At 66.3% G+C, this 19,514-nt stretch overlaps 5 protein-coding genes across 5 annotated transcripts; 3 read left to right on the top strand and 2 right to left on the bottom strand.

Moving 5' to 3' along the window:
- The first annotated feature begins 4,029 nt into the window (after nucleotides 1-4,029).
- Nucleotides 4,030-4,417, top strand: EMIHUDRAFT_355761 (hypothetical protein). The gene has a single exon (XM_005770204.1). It carries the CDS (start codon nucleotides 4,040-4,042, stop codon nucleotides 4,271-4,273), a length of 234 nt encoding a protein of 77 aa, XP_005770261.1. The 5' UTR covers nucleotides 4,030-4,039; the 3' UTR covers nucleotides 4,274-4,417.
- Nucleotides 4,418-4,663: 246 nt separating this feature from the next.
- EMIHUDRAFT_102516 (hypothetical protein) lies at nucleotides 4,664-13,961 on the bottom strand (the record flags this gene model as incomplete). Its single annotated transcript, XM_005770203.1, has 2 exons — nucleotides 4,664-13,779; nucleotides 13,850-13,961. 2 exons carry the CDS (start codon nucleotides 13,959-13,961, stop codon nucleotides 4,664-4,666), a joined length of 9,228 nt encoding a protein of 3,075 aa, XP_005770260.1.
- Nucleotides 13,962-15,497: 1,536 nt separating this feature from the next.
- Nucleotides 15,498-16,244, top strand: EMIHUDRAFT_209826 (hypothetical protein; the record flags this gene model as incomplete). Its single annotated transcript, XM_005770202.1, has 1 exon — nucleotides 15,498-16,244. The coding sequence occupies one exon, from the start codon at nucleotides 15,498-15,500 to the stop codon at nucleotides 16,242-16,244; it is 747 nt and encodes a 248-aa protein (XP_005770259.1).
- Nucleotides 16,245-16,613: 369 nt separating this feature from the next.
- Nucleotides 16,614-17,423, top strand: EMIHUDRAFT_451333 (hypothetical protein). The gene is made up of 2 exons (XM_005770201.1): nucleotides 16,614-17,003; nucleotides 17,077-17,423. The coding sequence occupies exons 1-2, from the start codon at nucleotides 16,649-16,651 to the stop codon at nucleotides 17,220-17,222; spliced, it is 501 nt and encodes a 166-aa protein (XP_005770258.1). The 5' UTR covers nucleotides 16,614-16,648; the 3' UTR covers nucleotides 17,223-17,423.
- Nucleotides 17,424-17,742: 319 nt separating this feature from the next.
- On the bottom strand, nucleotides 17,743-18,048 carry EMIHUDRAFT_59827 (hypothetical protein; the record flags this gene model as incomplete). Its single annotated transcript, XM_005770200.1, has 1 exon — nucleotides 17,743-18,048. A coding segment is annotated over one exon (306 nt), but the record flags the coding sequence as incomplete, so codon positions are not given.
- Nucleotides 18,049-19,514: the final 1,466 nt, after the last annotated feature.

Here is a 19,514-nt window from a genome sequence, read left to right as displayed (position 1 = left end):
ACCCCTCTCGCCGTGAACAGGCATCATGATCGGAGGAGGCTCGGTCGAGGTTGCCCATCGGTACGCCGGCGTGACGGTGCTGCAGGCAGACCTGAGCGGCTACACCGCCCTCTCGGTGAGGATCTCGAGCACCCCTCGTCCATGCCCTCGTCCCACGGCACGTCCGCGACACGTCCATGGCGCGCCCGCTGCAGGCGAAGCTCTCTCCCGAGGAGGTGATCGTCTTCATGTCGGACCTCTTCGGCCGCTTCGACGACCTCGCGGTGCGCGGCAGGGCGGTGCACGAGCTCAAGACCATCTCAAGTGTACTCATTAGTGGTGCCTCTAATCAAGGTGCGGCACGGCGTGCACAAGCTCAAGACGATCGGAGATGCGTACGTCGCCTGCGCCGGCGCCTCGTCCGGCGAGGCGGGTCCTCCACACACAGCCGGGCAATGAGCTGAAGCGTCGTGATCTGAGTGCTCAACAGGCGCGTTCCCCGGCGAGGCGGGCCCGCACGACGACGCGGAGGAGGCGGGGCTGGCTGTCGACGCGCCGGGGGAGGGGGAGGAGGCGGAGGTGCGGGCGCGCGACGCGGCGGTCCGTGCCGCCACCATGGCGTGCGAGATGGTGGGCGTCGTCGCCGACGTCGCCGCGGAGAGAGGCGTCGACATCTCTGCGCGGGTCGGCCTGCACACGGGCGGCGCAGTCGGCGGCATCATCGGCACCGTCCGCTTCCACTTTGACATGTGGGGCGGCGGCGTGTACGGCGCCATGCTGATGGAGGAGGCGGGTGAGCCGCAGCGCGTGCACGCCTCGGACGCCACGGCCGCCCTCCTCGGGGAGAGAGGCTTTGGACTCCGCCCTGCGCGCAAGTACGCGCCTCCGCACCCCGCCGCCGCCGCCGCCTCCATCAGCTCCTCCTTCTGGCTCGTCCGCAGCACGCCCCCGCCGTCGCCGGACGGCCGCTCAGACGGCCACTCCTCCGCCTCCGCGCCGCGGGCGGGTTCACCGCACCTCAACGGGCCGCCTACGCCGCCACCGTCCGGCGCAACGCAAGCGACGGCGCGCCCGAGGCGGTACCGGCCCTTAGACCCTGACCCTGTGGCGCCGCCGGCAGCCAAAGGGTGGGGCCAGCTCCGGGGCATCCATCGGGGCATCCGGCCAGGCGAGCTCGCAAGCCTGAGCAGCGCGGTGCACGTGCTTGGAAGGGCGCCGCCGGGCAGCCCCTTGACAACGCGTCTCGCCCCGACACGCCCACGACACACCCCTCACGCGGCCCGCCGGATGCCCCACCGAGTAGGCAACTTGAGCTTCGAAGCCTCCTCCGAGCTGCCGTCGCTCCGCAGCGCTAACTGGCAGCAGCGCCTGCATCACGTGTGCATCTGCGGATGGCATTTCATGACACGTCCACTGGCACGGTTTCACAGGCAGAAGTGGCACTCGTCCCCCGTCGCCCTCCACTTGCGCCGCTCAGGCTTCGAGCTCTCGACACCCGACGGAGCCTCGCAATCGCGCGCGAGCACGCGGCTCTCGTCGTCGCACCGCGGCAGCGTGGGCAGCGCGGTTAGTCCCGCGGCTAGCCCCGCGGGGACGGGCAAGAGGCGTGACTCGGTCGGCGACTCGGCGCGGCGCCTCTCCTCCTTCTCCCCCTTTCATTCGCGCAGCGAGGGGGTGGCGGAGCTATCGCCGCTGCCGTCGGCCCTCCCCGCGGCAGCCGACGGGTTGACAGGGCTGCCTTTGCAGCAGCGCGGCCCTCAATCGCCCAGCCCGGGCAGCAGCCAGCCGAGCCCGAGGGGCTGCTGCAGGAAGTGTCTTTGAGCTCGCTCCGATCATTTTCGGTAGGCAGCAGCGAGCCGAGCCCGGGAGGGAGCGTACCGCGGCTCGAGCGGCGTCGTTCCTCCCACTTCTTTATCCCCGAGGTTGAGGAAGAGGAGCAGGCGCCGCGACCGCAACACGTCCAGATACAGCCCACGACACGCCCATGACATGCTTTACGGCACGCCCATGACACGTCCGTGGCTGAGGCGGTGCAGGTGCGTGAGCCGGGCGATGCTGCCGCGGGCAGCCGCCGCACGTCGGCTTACAGCCCGAAAGGTCCGGAGGTTGCGCTACCGAAGGGCTGGTTCTTCCGCCCGAAGCGCCGTCGCAGCGACCCAGCCTTCTGGACGCGGTAGCATCGCGCGGAGGAGAGACGAGGCATCAAGAGCGGCGTATCTCACACATCACTATCGATGCACAGGCGGCAGCACGCCGAGGAGCGGAGGAATCTAGAGTTGCGCACGCTCGTGCTCCTCGGCAGCGCTCTCTCGCCGCGGTCCGAGTGAGCGTGACATGTGATTGCCACACGTGCGTGACGCGATTGTGGCGTAGGCATCGTGCTCGTCGCCGGGCTGTACGAGGTGAGTCCCTTCCCCACCATCACTTCTCTGAGATCTCTAATCACCTCGGCTGCATTCGACCAAGCGTCGGCTAGAGCCAGCGATCTCTGCTGTGCGAGGTGGCCATTTTCTCGCCGGGCAACGGGTGGGCGCAGCTTGCTCCGCTGCTCTTGCTGCGCTATTTCGCGCTGGTTCCCTCGCTGATGGGTCTCGCGGCCTACTTGCGCGCTCACCCGAAGGGGGGAAGGCGCTTCGATCGTGCCGCCGCCGTGCTGCTTCTGCTGCTGCCGGCGGCGGCACTGGCCGCATCTGCCGCTCTCTCGCCGCTGCAGAACACGGCGTGCCCCGGCTTGCAGGGCGGGCTGCCGCTCCCTCCGTGCGGCCGCGCTGTCCCGACGCTGCCCGCCCGCTACTTCTTCGACGAAATGGACCGCAGCCCACCCGACGGCACTCTCTCTCATGTCGAGCTGCGAGAGGCGACACTCTGGCCCTCACCCTCGCAGCTACCCCCACCCTCATGTCCTCACCCGACGCCTAGCCCTATCACTTAGGCGCTGCCAGACTTGGTTCGCTGGGGCTTCGAAGTTAACGGGTCAGACGATACTTTCCGCAACATCGCGGCGTTCTATGACGTGGACAGCGACTGGGCGCTGGACTTCGACGAGTTTGTCGCTTGGGTGGGAGCGGCGGGCCCGCAGCCAAAGGCGCGGTTCTCTTGGGCGGCGGGGCTCGGCTGCGTCTCGAGGAGGGTGGATGGCACACGATTCTGCAACAGCCCGCCGGTCGTGTACTGGACGCTGCTCGGGATGGTCCACACGCTCTTCTCGTACAGCGTCGAGTTCGGCACGCTGCTGCGCCGCCCCTTCTTCCTGCTCGCGGTGGCGGGCCTCTCCGCCGTCTACCTCTCCGCCATCCACACCAACTTGCGCGTGCAGTACGGAGGGCTGGAGCAGCAGTCCGAAGTGCTCGAGACGGTGCTCGAGATCGGCCTCTGGCTGGGCTTCGCGCACGTTCTTGGTTTTTTGCACTATAAGGACCGGCGGCTCGCTGTGTGGAGGCAGCGCTGCCTGCAGCTGCGCGAGCACCGCGTGCTGGAGGCGGTCAAGGAGGAGACGGCGCATTGCGAGCGGCTGCTGCGGAACGTGCTGCCGCCGCACCTCCTCTCCTCCCTGCAGCAGTTCGAGAGCTCGCTCGGCGCGAGCTCCGGCGGGCGCACCGCCGCGCTCATCGCCGCCAAGCACGAGGGCGCGTGTTTCCTCTTCGCCAAGGTGGTCGGCCTGTCGAGCCTCGTCAACGACCCCGCCGCCGACCCGCGGCTGCTCGTGCTGCTGCTCCAGCGCGTCTTCGACCGCTTCGACCGCCTCGCCGACAACTTTGGCGTGCTGCGCGTCCGCAAGACGGCGAACGAGTTCTACCTCGCCGCGACGGGGCTCGCCGAGCCGGGCCAGCGGCCGATGGACCCCGCGGACGGCGGGTGCGCGCTGGCGAGCTTCGGCTTTGCGCTCGTCAACATCTCTCACTTGCTCAACCTCGAGCTGCGGAGGGACGGCCTCCTGCCAGCCGGGCTCGAGCTGCGCGTGCAGGTGGGCATCCACTCGGGCGAGGCCATTGCGGGCGTCATCGGGCACAAGACCTTCCAGTATGACCTGGTCGGCGACGCTGTCAACACCGCAGCGCGCATGTGCTCTTCCTCCTCCCCGGGCCGAGTGCTCGTGAGCGAGAGCACCTACGAGCGGCTGCTCTGCCGCCGCTTCGGCGCCGAGCCGCGTGGCCGGAGCGAGGTCAAAGGCAAAGGGCAGATGGCGACGCTCTTCCTTCTGAACGGGCCGCCCGCCAAGACCCTCGACGAGACGCTATCTGACAGCGACGACACCCTTTCCGAGGCATCGATGGCATCGGTACGACAGATGTAGGTCAGGGGTCTCGAGATGCCGCGCAGGCGTGTATGGTGTGCACAACACGCACGGAAGTCGGAACGTGAGTGGGACGTGCTGAACGTTGTTATTCGTAGAGAGTGCGGGGGACGGGAGCTTTAACTTTATTGTGTTCTCAGCAAAGGAAGCCATACCCCTCCAGTAGTGCACATGCAGACACACACATGCACACACATACTTATCATACAGCTACGACATACGACATACACATGCGTCACCATTCGCGTCGACGGTCAAGTGGGTCGTCTGGTAAAGTGCTAAAGCCATAGTGGTACCTGGTACGACCCGTTACGACTCCTTCGTGTACGGCTCTACGTAGAGAGGCAAGCAAGTAGACCAAGAGGGTCAGCGCATCGCAGTTCTCACATCTCAGCGCACCAGCCCGAATCTGACCTTGGCCTTGGCCTGGCCACGCCCCTCCTCCTGCGATGCGGCGCCGCCGCCGGCGGCCTCGCCGCCCGCAATGGGCTGCACCACCCCGTTGACCGCCGTGTCGCGCGCCCGCTGCTCCGCCAGGTGCGCGTCCACGAGCTCCTTGCCCGTCTTTGGCCTGCTCGGTCCCTGCTTCGACCCGTCGATATTGAGACCGAGCCGCCTGAGGCCGCCTGAGCGGCCCGCCTTCCCCTTGCTTCCCTTCTTCGCCTCCTTGCCCTTCCTCGCCGTCCGGTCCTCCTCCAGCGCCAGGTGCGCCATCAGCACCGGGTTCATCACCAGCTCGGGGTCCTCGTCCTCGTTCGGCACCGCCTCCTGCGTCACAAACGTCTTGAGCGGCTCGTCGTTCGGCTTCTTGCGGCGCAGCTTGGGCGCCACCACCTTGTGCAGGTTGGTCTTCCAGACAGCAATCATCGCGCAGACCAGGCAGAGCACGGCGCCTCCGAGGCCGGCGACGAGAAAGACGACGGGGAAGGGCTCCACGGCTTCGGCCGCCGTCGAGCAGACCGTCGCATCGGACCACCCCGACGCGCCGAGCGCGTTGACGGCGCGGGCACGCACCCTGTACTCCGCCTCTGGCGTGTCGACGCCGTCGCTGAGCAGGGCGGCGCCGTCGCACGCGGATGGAGGCGTCGCCAGCTCCGAGGGCGCCCCATCGAAGAGGAGGCTGCCGCAGGAGTCGGCGAGGCGGGCCGGGTCGACGGAGGTGTTTGACGCGTAGTCGCCCTCGCCGCTTGTTGCAGCCATCGGCCGCGTCTCAAACTCCCAAGCGACGACATCCTTGCCGTTGGAGACGACCTCGCCGGGCACGACAGCGAGCATGCGCGCGGAGCGGAGCGACTCGGAGCAGGCGGGCGGATCGGGCTGGTCTGGGACGGTGGGATCGCTCCACAGATAGGCGATATCCGACCAGTCTGAGGCGCCGAGGCTGTTGTTGAAGCGGAGTCGCACGGGGTACGCCGTCGCAGGCTTGAGATCGGTGGCGACGTATGCCCCACCGCCGAGGGACGCGTCCACCACCTGCCCGTCGAACTCGAGCTCCAGAGCGTCGACTGCGAGGCCGTGGTCGTCGACGCAGCCCGCCTGTCCGCGGCAGGCAGACGACGGCGCCTCCCACAGCACTGTGAAACCTCTCGGGGTCACGTCCGCCCCCGTGTCGATCCGCGGCGCTGCTGGCCGGTCAGGGACAGCGTGCGTGTGCGCCTCGCCAACGCCCAGCTCGGCGCTGGCGAGGGAGAGTTCGCCGTCCACATTGCAGGTGCTGATACTGATGGCGTAGCTCGTGCCCGTCTGCAGTCCGCTCACCTCCGCGACGAGTGCGCCGCCCTCCGGCCCGGCGTTTGATCCCGCAGCTGCCGCCGCCGAGGCTACCGCCGAGCAGTCGACTGACCTTGGCAAAGTCTCGCCGCCTGGGCCGACGCCGGTTGTCGTCCCCTCCTCGGATCTGGCGGCGGTGTACGTCACGAGAAAGCCGGCGATCGCGATGCCGTGGTCGCGGGGCGTCAGCCAGCCGAAGCGGAGGGTGGTGTCCGTGACGCTGGAGAGGGAGAGGCACTGCGGCTCCTGGGGCGGCCCCGGCGGCATCCTCACGACGGGCAGCTCCGGTGGGGTGGAGGACGTCCCTTGCCCCAGCCTCGACTGGACGCTGACGGTGTAGGTTGTGTTTGGCGTGCCGCCAGTCACGTTGAGCTCGCAGAGCCTCCGGCCGCCTTGCGCGAGCGGGCAGAAGAGGCTGTCGATCTCAATGTCGACGCGCTGCGGCGCCTCGACGGCGCAATCCTCCAGCTGCAGCCTCCGCCCCGCGGAGCTCTCGAGCACCGGGTCGAGGCTGACAACGAAGCCGTCCCAGCTGCTGTTCGCCGGCATCTCCCAACGGACTTCGACGGCGGCGGGGCCGAGCGGCTCTGCCTCAGGGTTCTGGGGCGGCTGGGCGTCCGTCTCGGGGGCTGGGGTGCAGGTGATTGGAACGGACCAGTCCGACCACCCGAGCTTGTTCTCGGCGCGCATCTGCACGCTGTAGTCTCGGTAGTCGACAAAGCCTTCTCCGTTGCGGGTCAGCATCAGGCTCGGGGCGTCAATCGCCGCCCCCACAAAAGTGTCCACCCGGGCCGTAGACTGGCCGGAGGCGGTCTCCTGCGTCTTGACCTCGACCTTGGTGATGACCTGCCCGTTGGCCACGAGGTCGCCCTTGAGGAGGCTCAGGCCGCTCCCCTCGACAGGCTCCCCGCAGCTGCCTCCCTCAAGGACCGGCCGGCTTGGCGCGTCGGGGGCAGTCCACAGGAAGGCCGGCTCGGAGAAGCTGGAGGGGCCGGCGTCGTTGAAGGCGCGGACACGCACCTCGTACGGCGTGGCGGGCAGCAGCCCGACCCTGCTGGTGGTCACGCCCGAGTAGTTTGTGGCGCTGCCACTGAATTCGAGCTCCGACCCGCTGACTGCAAGGCCGTGATCATAGGGCAGCTGCCACTCAATGTCGAGGCTGGTGCTGGTGACGCCGCTACCGAGCGACGGCGGATCAGGCCGGTCGGGCACGTCGTGCGTGTGCGCCGAGGCCTTCGCTTTGGTGGACGCGCCGAGGGAGTTGCACGCGACGAGGGAGAGGTCGTAGGTTGTGCCCGGCTGCAGGCCGACCAGCTCGGACTCGAGGGTCGACCCGACGGACGACGCGGGCGCGGTCGGCACCAGCCCGCAGAGCTCGTCGTCACTCAGAGACGCGTTCACTGCGCCTGAGCTAGCGTGAGCGGCCCCAACGTAGTCGAGCAGCACCGCGCCCTCGCCTCCGCCCGCTGATGCGCCGCCCGCTGATGCGTACCGAGCGACGAAGCCAGTGACATCCGGCCCGTTGTCGCGCGGCACCGTCCACCTCAGCTTGACCGAAGTCTGCGTCGGCTGCGCCGCGTCGATGGCCGGCGGCTGCGGCGCCCCGGGGAGGGTCGTCACGCGCGAGTCGTCGGTGATCAGAGACGACTCGCTGTATGCGCCGCCCTTGCCCGACTGGGCGGTGACGGCGTACTGCGTGATGGGCCGCGCGCCGGAGACGACATACGAGCAGCTGTAGTAGCCCACGTCGTCGTCCTGGCAGGCAGACTCGCGCACCTCCTGCACGTCCTCCTCGACGACGCTGTCGCAGTCCTCCTCGTTGCACGTCAGCGTGAGGCGGACGCGGTCCCACTCGCTGTCCGAGCTGCCTTTGATGATCTTCCAGGCGATGGTGACGGCTCGAGACTCCGTCGACGTGACGCGCACGTTCACCGGCACAGGCGCATTTGAGGCGGCGGCGTCGATCACGAGCTCGTACGAGAGCGTGCCGTTCCCGACGGTAGAGACAGCTCTGGCCCGATAGATGTACTCCGAATAGACGTCGTACAGCGCCGGCGAGTGCTCGAGGTAGTCGCAGCCGCACGCCTCGAGCCTCCCCGCCACGTCGCCCGCTTCGAAGGTCTGAACCAGCGCGCCGCTCTCGTAGATCTCGTACCGCAAGATCTCGCCGCCTCCCAGACGCTGCACCGAGAGAGGTCGGATGCCGATGGTGATGTTGTCGGGCAGCGGCACGTTTGGCGGCTCCGTGCGCAGCAGGGCTGGCGTGTCGAGCCGATCAGGCACCGAGCTCGCCGTCGATAGGGTCGCGGTCGCGGGGGCGCTGTCGCCGATCTCGTTCCTGGCGACGACGGCAAACTCGAACTCCTGGCCCGGAAAGATTCCATCCGTAGTGAAGTAGTGCTCCCGCCTGGGGAGGCCACCGCCGGGGTACTCGCCCAAGCACGTCGAGGGGAGGACGACCGCGGAGGGAGAGCTCGAGAGGTCGGTGACTGTGAGGCAGTACTCCGTGACTGGCTTTCCGCCGTCGTCTGCCGGCGCCTCCCACACCACGTGAATCTGGGACGAGGCCAGGGCGCTGCCGAGATCCACCCCACTACCCCGATCGACGTTTTGCGGTGGTTCTGAACTGGTCGCTGGCGGTGGTGGCGACGGCGGCGGTGGTGTGGGCGGCGGAGGAGGCGGTGTGGGCGGGGGTGGCGACGGCAGCGGCGGCGAGGGTGGCGGTGGCGAGGGCAGCGGTGGCGAGGGTGGTGGCGGCGATGGCGAGGGCGGTGATGGCGGCTGCGACGGTGGCGGCGGCGCGGCAAGCGTGGTAGCGCTCAGCGACGAGGACACCTCGGAATATCCTGCAAGGTTGCCCGCAAAGACCTGGACGGTGTGGAGGGTGCCGGGCAGAGCGGGAAGGTTGTACGACAGCACGGACGCGTCGACCTCAACGAGCCGCGACCTGCAGCCCTCGTCTCCCGCGCAGTCTCCCTCGCTGATCTCCAGCCTGTACGTGTCTGCGGCTGCTGCGCCGGAGCCTGCAGACCACAAGATTTCGATCGAGTCGATGCCAGCCGCCGTGACCGCGTCCAGGCTCGGCGCGGCTGGCTGGAGGTCCGTGGGAGTCACGGTGGTCGCCTCGGACCACTCGCCGGGACCGAGGGCGTTGTACGCGCGAACGCGAACGTCGAAGCTCTGCGATGGATACGTGTACGAGTACGACGTGTCGGCGATGACCCTGCACGTGCTATCGTTGGGATCGCTCCCACAGTCGGTCGGGTTTCCCCACTGGTCCGATAACTTGACCTGCCACTGGTACTGGGTGATGGGCTCGCCGTTGTCGGCTGCTGCACCAGAGAGGTGGAGCAAGACGTTTGGCAGCGTCCTGTCGAAGCTGGGCGCGTCGGGCGCCTCTGGTGGTGAAGAGCCGGTGGTGAAGACGACTGCGATTGACTCCTCACCGAATCCATCGACGTTGCCAGCGGAGACGGTCAAAGAGTAGCTCGTCGCGCTGCTCAGGCCGGTGACGGAGAGCAAGTACTCCTCCCCCTCGCTAAAGGCGTCGCCTGTGATGAGGTCGAGCACCTCAACGCCGCCCGTCTCGCTGTCGGTGAGCGTGGGCTTGAAGACTGCGATCGCCGTCGTGCCCAGTGTGTCGAAGTCGTCCTTCGGACGGACGCGCCACTTGAAGAAGGCGGTGGCGCTGGTGGCGTTGACAAGGCTCACTACGGGCGCCGGCGGCGTGAGGAGGCCGCTCGAGGTGGTTGTGAGCTTCACGAAAGGCGACCAATTCGAGCAGCCGTCCGCTCCGCTCTTACACTCCTCGCTGGGGTCACCTTCTGGGCACCGCTCCGATTGCGCATAGGCATTGCAGGCTCGCACACTGACTTCGTACGCCGCGGACTCGGTGAGCGGGGTCCCGGGGGTAGGGTAGGAGTCGATGGTCTGAGTCCCTGAGGCCACTTTCCATCCAGAGTCTGATTTGCCGCAGACAGATTCAGGACTGGAAGAGCTCTGAAGCTCGTTGTAGCAGATCTCGTACAGCGTGATGTTGATGCCATTGTTGACGGCCGGCGACCAGTCCAGAGAGATGGACGAGGCAGTTCGCGCGGCAGCAACGATGTTGAGCGGGTACTCCGGTTCGTAGACGTCAGTGGTGAAGGCAGCCTCTAGAGAGAGGTCAGACTCTCCGGCACCATTTTTCGCGCTCACGCGGAAGGTGTACTCCGTCACGGGGCGGAGGTTCTGCGGGTTCCAAGCAAATGACCTGCCCTGTGTCGCCTGGCCGTCCACTTGCACCTTGGCACCGAGCTGTCCATTGTCTAGCGAGATCTCGGAAGCCTCCGAATACACGAAGAATTCAGTGATGGCGTCTCCATTGTCGAAGGGTGCCAACCACTCGATCGTGAGGGACGTGCCTCCGCGGGCGCTCAGGGTTGGGGCGCCTGGCGCCTGCGGCTTGACGGGGAGGGTGCTAAACTGCGAGCTAATCGGAGATGGGATGCTCCATCCATCAGAGCCTGTGCTTCCGCACGCCGCATTGACGCCACGAGGCACGGAATTGTACGCTGCGACTTTGAAGGTGTACTTGTTCCCCGGCTGGAGCCCGTCGACCTCGTGTGATGCCTCTGCTTCGTCCGGGGCTGACAGAGTCTCGCTGCCTGGCACACCGACCCCACCTGCGCGAGTCTCGACGGTCCACAAGACTCGGTACTGGGTGACCGGCTCGCCATTGGAAGCGGGTCGCGTCCATTTGAGCCAGACTGACGAGTTGGTTAGCCCGTTTTGCCCTTTTGAGTCGTCGAGGAGGGGTGCAAGCAGCTGATCGGGCTGCTCACGGCAATCCTCCCCCCCGTTGTCTGTGGCGGACCGAGAAACGAAACGCTTGTCGGACGGGTCGGAGAAGCCCACCGAGTTTTGTGCGACGACCCAGACGAGGTAGTTCGCGAAGGGGTCGAACTCCCCCGTTGCCGGCACCTCTTCAGTCTGTGGAAGTGCTGCGGCGGCGAACGTGTTCTCCTCCTCCATTTCGGAGCACGTGCAGCTGTCAAACGAGCTAGCGCAGTTAGTTTTGCAGTGCTTGACGATGTAGCTTTCGATGCCAGCCCCGTTGAACCAGGTGCCTTGAGGGTGATTGGCCGTGCGTGTCCAGTCGGATGCGGCAGGCACAGTGTACTTGACGTCTGCGCTCCGCGTCCTCGACTCCTCAATCGTGGGCGCACCGAGCTTCTCAGGCCTGTCTGCTGTCGTCGTGATTGCAACTGCGGAAGAGTCGCCCGAGGTCTGACCTGTCGTGACCCTGCCGACAATGACAACGGTGTACTCCGTCGCGGGCGTAAGGCCGGTGAAGGTGTAGCTGCAGTCTGTGGTCCCAGGGTCTTCGGTTCCGTCATCGCTTGCGCAGTCGCCGCCATCATTGCCGTTTCTGAGGGTTGCGTTGTCAATTGACGAGCCAGAGCTCGAGCACGTCGCCCCGCTGCACAAGTAGACGTCGAACTCGTCTGCGTAGCTATCGCCCCCGTCATAGGTGTACTTGTCCCACTGCACCTTGATGTCGCGAGCGTTGCTGGACACGCCGTTCGAGAGCAGCGTTGGCACGGGCGCTGTTTTGCCTGTGATGGAGGGCGAGGAGGCGAAGCCGATCCGATTACTGTCGCTGTCCTCGGCGCGTACGCTGATGCTGTACTCTGTGCCGGACTGGACTGAGTTGCCACTGCCGGCTCCGTACGTATCGATCGTGAACTCGAACCAGCCGCCGTTGAATGGTGGGACGAATCCACACGCCGACGGCGCGGAGGTCTGGTCGCAGATGTAGCGCCTGTTTGCCGCTTCTGAAGCGGACGTCGGGTCGCATGTGGGGCCCTTCGGGCACATGATGAAGGAGTAGCCGGTGACGGTGGAGCCGTACAGCTCAGTGGGCGCCTTGAACCTGATCTTGAGCGAGGTCGCCTTGCCGTCGAAGCCCGCACGATCATCGAAATCGTCCATGGTGGGCGAACCGGGGTGAAAGGTCTGAGTGTTGCAGGCTGCGCAGGCGCCTGGTGTGCCAGACCTGAAACACGGTGACGCATCGCCGCTGGCGCAACCTTTCCCAGCCGACTCGACGCAGAAACTGTACTGTTGATTGTAGGTGAGGCCGGTGAAGTCGTAATATTGCTTGATGGATTCGCCAGAGCTCGTTTTGCGGGTCGCCCCAACTGCAGAAGCGGGCTCGGCGATCCCTGTCCCAGTGAAGAAGTACCTCCACTTCCAGTAGTTGCCACTTCCTGGATTGTTGATACTATCATCGTTGGGCCTCGGGGGCGTCCACTTGATTGTGTATTTCAACTGCCCCGCCGGCGAGTTGTCGCTCGGCACTGTCATGTCACCCACACTGGTTGTGCCCTGCGGAACGGCCGTGCATTCTTCAACTTCACTGACTGCCTCGGGCGCCTTTGCGAGAGTGGTCACCACAGAGCTCCACGCCGAGTAGAAGGCGGGGGCGTTTAGGCCGCCCTGCAGGACGTTGTCGACTTCAAAATCGTTGTACGGCACGACCTGGCACCGATACTTTGTGCCGGGCGCCAGTTGAATGCCGCTTGTGGTTGCACTGTCGCTGACACCGATGTCGATAGACTGAGTGCCACTCGTTTCAAGCGTAGCTTCCATCAAGTCCAGGGTAGGTGCGTTTGGAGCGCTCGGACGTGCGCCAAGGTAGAAGGATAGAGGTGCCTGCTGCCATGCCGACGGTCGAGTGTAGGTCGAAACGTCCTCGCACGCCACCCTGTACCCCGTGATCGCGTTGCCGTTGTCGTTGGGCACACCCCACTGGAGGGTAAGCGCGGTTTCGCTGACCGAAGCCGCCGGGTCTCCCGGCTTGTCGGGGGTGGCCTGCTTCTGCGTCCTTGTTATCGTGGCGCTCCACGGGCAGCTTTGGGTGCCAACGGTGCAGGTTTCAGAAGTGTAGTCCACCTTGTCGTTGATGGCGAGCACGCTCCACGTGTACGCTTGCGTCGGCGTGATGTACTTTTCGTTGCCATTCTCCCACGAGCCCAGCAGGACGCTGAAGCTTTCGCCTCTTGCCTTCTTGATGCCAGTGGCACTGTCCTCGACGTACTTCTCCACGACGTAGCCGATCTGCTCTTCACCACCAGACGTTGGGAGGACACATTCTGTGCGACTAAGATTCTGATTGGCTGCCATTTCGTTGCAATCACCAATCGGAGTGACGAGGCCAGGCTCACATTCGTTGTCTGATGTGGCACACCCAATCCGGTAGTCCACGATAGCAGAGTCGCCGACAGCCTGCCGTCGGACCACCAGGCTGGTGATGGGCAAGCCCTTGGACAGCGGCATATGAAACGTGAGCTCAATCCGCCGGCCGTCGAGGTCTGCATCGCTCACATCGGCGAGATCAGCCACTTGGTCGGGGGCTTTCTCGCTTATCGCCATGCCACCTGTGTCGAACGCCTTCCCTGCGCATCGAGTCTCAGAGAGGCACTCACGGGCAAAGGCTTCCTCTTCCAAGCATGCAAAGCACGAATCACTGGTGTCTAGCGCGTCGAGCTTGAAGAGGTAGAGGTTCGCGGTGCCTCCACCGTCCAGCTCGATCTCATAAGGGCTAGCGTCAGACCCGACTGCGTTGTCCGTCTTGCGAATTTGGTATGTATCGCCAGCGAGCTCGTGGTCGACGTAGACTCGGTTGGTCGGCGCGCTGATCGTCCACTCCACCTTTGCCTTCTCGTCCTCATCGGACTGCGACTTGGTAAAACCTACACACACGAAACCAGGGAGTTTCGCAGCGGCGCCTCGACGGTGGCGGCTGGCAATAGGGTCGCGGACCTGCGGATACTGCTGTGCTGAGCTGGAGCCAGCCCGCCAGCAGCAGCAGCAGCAGCAGCAGCGACGGAGGCGGTGACGACGGCCCCGGCGGCCACGCAACCTGGCGCCGCATGACGACCACGACAACCTGAGCACGGCGCGCCAACGCAAGGCTACCACTTCCGCTGGATTTCTGTTCTTCTTATGGAGAGCGGGCGCTGCGCAGCCGCACGATGATGAGACTGGAGCTAGCTGGCGCTGGGGAGTTTGCTGTTGCGCGGCGCGGCGGTCCCTCCCTTGCCTAACAAATATCTTTTTTCGCTCCTGCGCACCTCTTTTACTCTGTGAACCCACCGCTGACTTCTGACTGTCGTTGCGGTCTATCCCTTTCTCGACTGTCTGAGCTTGTGCGTCTTGGGTCCGTTTGTGTTTTTGTGTGAACCTGAGTGCCAGTGCGCCCCAGCTTCCCGGATATAGTTAGAGGCTGCGCAGGCCGTCCCGTTTGCTGTTTGAAACGCCTGTTGCGCTGGCCGCTGCGCGCGCGCGCTGGCCGCGCTGCCGGGGCTCTGTCTCACTCTCACGTGCCGCAATATGTGTCACACACGGCGGCTTCTGCCACCTCTCGATTGGTTCTACTTTCTCCGCACACCTACCGGGGAAGGGGCGCTTGGGAGCGGGGGCGGGGGCGGGGGCGGGGGCGCGCAGCGCGGCTGCGCGGCGCGCGCAACAGAGGGTAGGGTGGGGAAGACGGCAAGGAGGGGGCGGCGGCGGCGAGCAGCCTCCGTGGGCGGTGAGGCGGCCGGGCGAGGGCGCGGCGGGTGACGGGTCAAGGGAGCAGCCCACACCCGGCGTCGCTTTTTGAGCGACGCTGTGGTACGCTGCGCAGGGGCCGCAGGGCGGTCAGTTGTGGGGCGAGGCGGTGCCGGCCGCGGGCCGGGTGCAAGGCGCCGGCCTCGGCGCCGCCTCGGCGCGCCGCACGGGCCGCGGCGGGTGACGGGTGAAGGGAGCAGCCCACACCCGGCGTCGCTTTTTGAGCGACGCCTGTGGTACGCCTGCGCAGGGGCCGCAGGGCGGTCAGTTGTGGGGCGAGGCGGTGCCGGCCGCGGGCCGGGTGCAAGGCGCCGGCCTCGGCGCCGCCTCGGCGCGCCGCACGGGCCGCGGCGGGTGACGGGTCAAGGGAGCAGCCCACACCCGGCGTCGCTTTTTGAGCGACGCTGTGGTACGCCTGCGCAGGGGCCGCAGGGCGGTCAGTTGTGGGGCGAGGCGGTGCCGGCCGCGGGCCGGGTGCAAGGCGCCGGCCTCGGCGCCGCCTCGGCGCGCCGCACGGGCGCGGGGCGCCTCTGAGCGGGAGCCGAAGGTTTGCCGTGGTGGGAGGTGGTAGGGTGGTGGGGGTGATTTGACTTTGACGCAGAGGCCGTCCCTAGCTGTGAACAGCAAAACGGGACCGTATAAAAATTCTTTCGGGCCGAGTAGAGCACACAGCACCACCGACAGCGCGTATATGGTCCCCATCGTGGTCATGTTGTCTGCTGTCGTGCTCCGAAGTGCCCGCCACTCGCCAACGACCCGAGCTGCACCAGCCATCAGCCGGGCAGTCGTCCTGTGCAAGCAGCGAAAGTCGGCAGCCGGCAGCGGCGGCGCTGACGATGAGCTCATCGCAAGCCTCAACATGGCGATGAACTCTTGGAGCGACTTTGAAGACGCAAAGCGGCCGGCGGCGCCTACCAAGAATGCGGCCAAGCAAACGTCGAAGCGCACTGGCAAGGATGGGAAGCTTTACTTGCGAGACGGGCCCAAGCGGCCGCAGGCCATGACAAAGCTGGCAAGGCGGCGCATGGGCACAGATGCCACGGCGGCTGCCTCCGCAGCAGCGGTTGTGGACACGACCGCGCTCAAGGCGAAGGTGCGCGTAGAGGAGTCGAAGAGCGGCGGTGGGAAGCGCGCGACGACGATTCGCGGGTTGTCGAGAGACGCCGCTAAGTCGGTGCTCAAGGAGCTGAAGGCTGCCCTCTCCGTCGGTGGTCGGGTCAACGCGCGCGGCGACGTGGAGGTGCAGGGGGCGCACGCCGAGATCTGCTTGATTCGCCTTCAAAAGGCGGGCTACAGCGATGTGCGCTTGGCGGGTGGTGCCGGGGCCGTCAAGGCGCCCGCGTGGAATGCGCCTCAGGAGGTCAGAGACCGGGCGGCGGCGCAGAAGCAGGCGGCTAAGGCCGCGGCGGGGAAAAGGGCGGAGAAGGCGCGCGTGGCCGCCCGCGCACCCGCTGCCGTCGCCGCCAAGATGCTGGCGCAACTTCGGGCGTCGGAGCAGCTCGAGATTGCTAAGCTGCGCAGGAGCGACGTGCCGCGCGCGGAGAAGGCGCTCGCGCAGGCGAAGCTGGATCGCATCCAGCGGCGGATTGCGGAGGCGGGTGGTTGAGCAGCACGGATTTCTTTTTGCCGGTATTTTTGGGCATTTTTTTCTCTCCTTTGCCGCCTGCGCCTTGAAAAGAAAAAAGTAAACGTCACATGACAAGCGACCTCTCGACATCGTCGGGTGAACTACATGAAGCATGATGGGTAGAGGCTCGAGGGCGGAGGGGGTAGAGGAACGGCGTCGGCCGCAGATAGAGAAAGAAATAACGAACACATGCCTGGGTTGGCTGCGTCGGGCTGTGAATGATGGCTGGTGCCGCCAGTCACTCTTTCGCCATGCACCTACTTCTCCTTGCCGCCAGCCTCACAAGCAAGAGATATTTCTTCTGGCTGGCTCGGTCGGCCACCTTGGATGGAAGACCTTTGGCATCAACTCACACCTCTTCCTACGTTCGAGCCTCTCGAAAGATGATTGCCCGCAAGATCGAGCCGCTCAAGTGCATGGGCAACTGGTTCGTGCAGGTCGCCATCCCGACGCCCTTCGACCGCGGGGCTCACAACGGGCTTGAGCAGTACAGCTGGGACGAGGAGGAGCAGCGGGTCAAGGTCAAGTACACGTTCTCGTCTGGATCGTTCGAAGCAAAGCCGACCGTCGTCTACCAGAAGGGCCGTGTCGCGCCCGGCAGCGAGGACGGCACCCTCTGGCAGGTCAAGCCGTGGCTCAAGCTCTGCTACCTCCCAGTGTGGCTATCATACGTCATCATCGACGTCGACGAGGCCTATTCGCACATGGTCTGCTCCTCGCCGAAGACGAGCGGCGCCGGTAACGCGGCTCCTCACAGAAGCACGAATACACTTGCCCTGGTGTCGCTCACTGTTACACTGAGCCGCTCCAGGCGCGTGGATGTACATCATGACGCGTGAGCCCGTCGTCGACGATGCCCTCCTCGAGCCGCTGAAGCAAGCTGCCGCCGCAGCCGGCTGGGACCTGAGCAAAGCGGAGCGCGTGCCGCAGCAGCAGCGAAGCGTGCCGCCGCCGTGATCCTCGAGCTGATCCTCGGTTTCTCGATTCTCGTTCGTGCTCACACTCTGCACCGCTCGCTGGGCGCTCTCACTTGTTCTGTCTCTCTGTACGTTCCAGCTTCCACCGGCACCGCCTCCTCTGCTCTATGAGCCACGAAAGAGGGGGTGTCCTGTGTATGGGCACAGTGTATGGGTCGATATAATGTTTTAATGATAATGTACCATCTGTCACCGTGTTCGATTCGCCGCGGCAGCAATAACGTGTGCAACATACAGTGAACAGTGCGGTCGTGACGGGTCCGGGTGAGGCGCACGGCGCATGCCACGGCAAAGGCGCCTCCCTCGGGCGCCTCCCTCTCTCGTGTCTCGAGTCGGGCGCCTGGAAGCGCGTGTGAGGCAGTAGATAAGGGCACCGAAGATGGCGCCGTGGCCCATCCAGCCGGCGCGCACTGGCCTCCTTGGGCGTCGACGTATGCAGCGGGTTGCGGTGCGTGCGCCGGCCGGCGGAGCGCGAGCGCGAGCAGTGGCACCGCTCAGTACATGTCGTCCTCCTTGTGGGTCTCGATGACGCAGTCCGAGGTTGGCTTGGCGGTGCATGTGAGGACCCAGCCGGCGGCCTTCTGCTCCTCCGAGAGGAAGCCGCACGCGGAGGTGTCCATCGTGCCCGAGACGAGCTTCCCTGCGCAGGCGCTGCACGAGCCCGCGCGGCAGGCGTACGGAAGATCGGCGTAGTCGTCGGCATTGTCGAGCTCGTCGAGGTAGTCGAGGAGGAAGTCCCCGCCCGACGGGTCGTACTCGACGACCTGCTCGCCGTCGGGATTCACCAGCTTCACTGTGTACGTCGACTTGTCCGCCGCGGTGGCAGGCGGCGCCGCAGCTTCGGCCGGCGCCGCTGCGGGCGCCGCTGCGGCAGGCGGCGGCGCGGCGGGCGGCGCGGCGGCGCTCGCCGACGTCGGCTTCGCGACCGCGCCTCCAGCCGTGAGCGTCGGAGGCCACGCCGGCGCCTCGACCGGCGCGACGGAGACGGTGTCTTGCACGGCAAACATCGAGTGGAGCCGCCGCAGCTCCGCCTCGTTGCCCCACGTTGACATGCCCTGCGCCATCAGCCGGCGCCGCACCTCGCGCAGCGGCAGCGAAGAGGCGCCGCCGTCGAGCGCCGCGCCGGCCGCCGCGCCGGCAACGCCGCCGCCGCCGCCGCCGCCGCCGCCGCCGCCCGCGAGCGCAGCCTCGATGCTTGCGGCGATGACTGGCTTGAAGACGGATGCGAGCATGCCGGCCGTGCTCAGCGTGCGGAGGTTCTCGACGGAGCCGATCATCTCATCGTCGCAGACGGACAGGACCGCATCTAGAAACTGAGGCGAGACGTTTGCCTCCTCGCTGAGCCAGGAGCGGAGGTCGGCAGGCGCGGCAGCGACCGAGAGCAGCGCAGGGCGGCTGCGGAATTCGTACGCCGCCGAGCGCCACGGCGCGGTCGCCCAGAGCGCGAGGGGAGCGGCGAGGAGCGGCAGCATGTAGACGTGGTGTTCGGGTGCTAGCGTTCGTCGCACGGGCGGTACCGATGTCGGTAGCCGACGTACGGGTGCGGGTGCGACGTCGGCTACCGACGGAAATTTCTTTCCAGGAAAAAGAAAGAGATGGACCTCGCCAGTGGGGGCCCCGCGAGACCGGAGCTCGGTATATACCTGTGTGTATGGCCGCCCACCGCATCGGCGCCCGCGTCGCTGGCCTCTCGCCAGAACAGCTGTGCGCCGTCATCGAGGCGCAGGCGGGCGCGAGCGCCGCCGCGCTGCGCGTGGCGGAGGAGCACGCCGCACGGCTCGTGGAGCAGCCCGAGTGGGTGCTCTCCAAGGTCCTCCTCTCGCCGGACCTCGTCCCGCACATCCTCGCCCAGCTGCCGACCGAGGAGCACGCCGCCAAGGGGACGTGTCACGCGTGGCGCCGCGGCTGGAAGCAGACGCTCAAGCAGCGCAAGTGGCCGCGCTTGCTCGCGATCAGCAGCCACGGCAGCACGACGATGGAGCGGTACGACGCGGCAGCAAATGCGTGGCGGATGGAGGCGGTGGCGCCGATACCAGCGACCGGGGTGTCCTTCAGGATGGCGGTACTCGACGGCAAGATCTATGCCGTCGGCGGCTGGGTCGAAGTCGCATCCACAAACGCGGCCTCTCGCTACGACCCGGTTGCGCAGGCATGGGAGGCTGTGGCGCCGATGACGAGGCTTCGAGGTGACCCGGGCGTTGCAGTGCTAGCCGGGAAGCTGTACGCTGCCGGTGGGGGCGACGGCCGCGGCGGCGACAGCGGCTCGGTGGAG

The sequence above is a fragment of the Emiliania huxleyi genome (genome assembly GCF_000372725.1).
Source record: "Emiliania huxleyi CCMP1516 unplaced genomic scaffold EMIHUscaffold_40, whole genome shotgun sequence".
Classification (NCBI taxonomy): Eukaryota; Haptophyta; order Isochrysidales; family Noelaerhabdaceae; genus Emiliania; species Emiliania huxleyi.
Note: the sequence above shows the minus strand (reverse complement) of the source record. Positions and strands in the feature narration are given on the sequence as shown.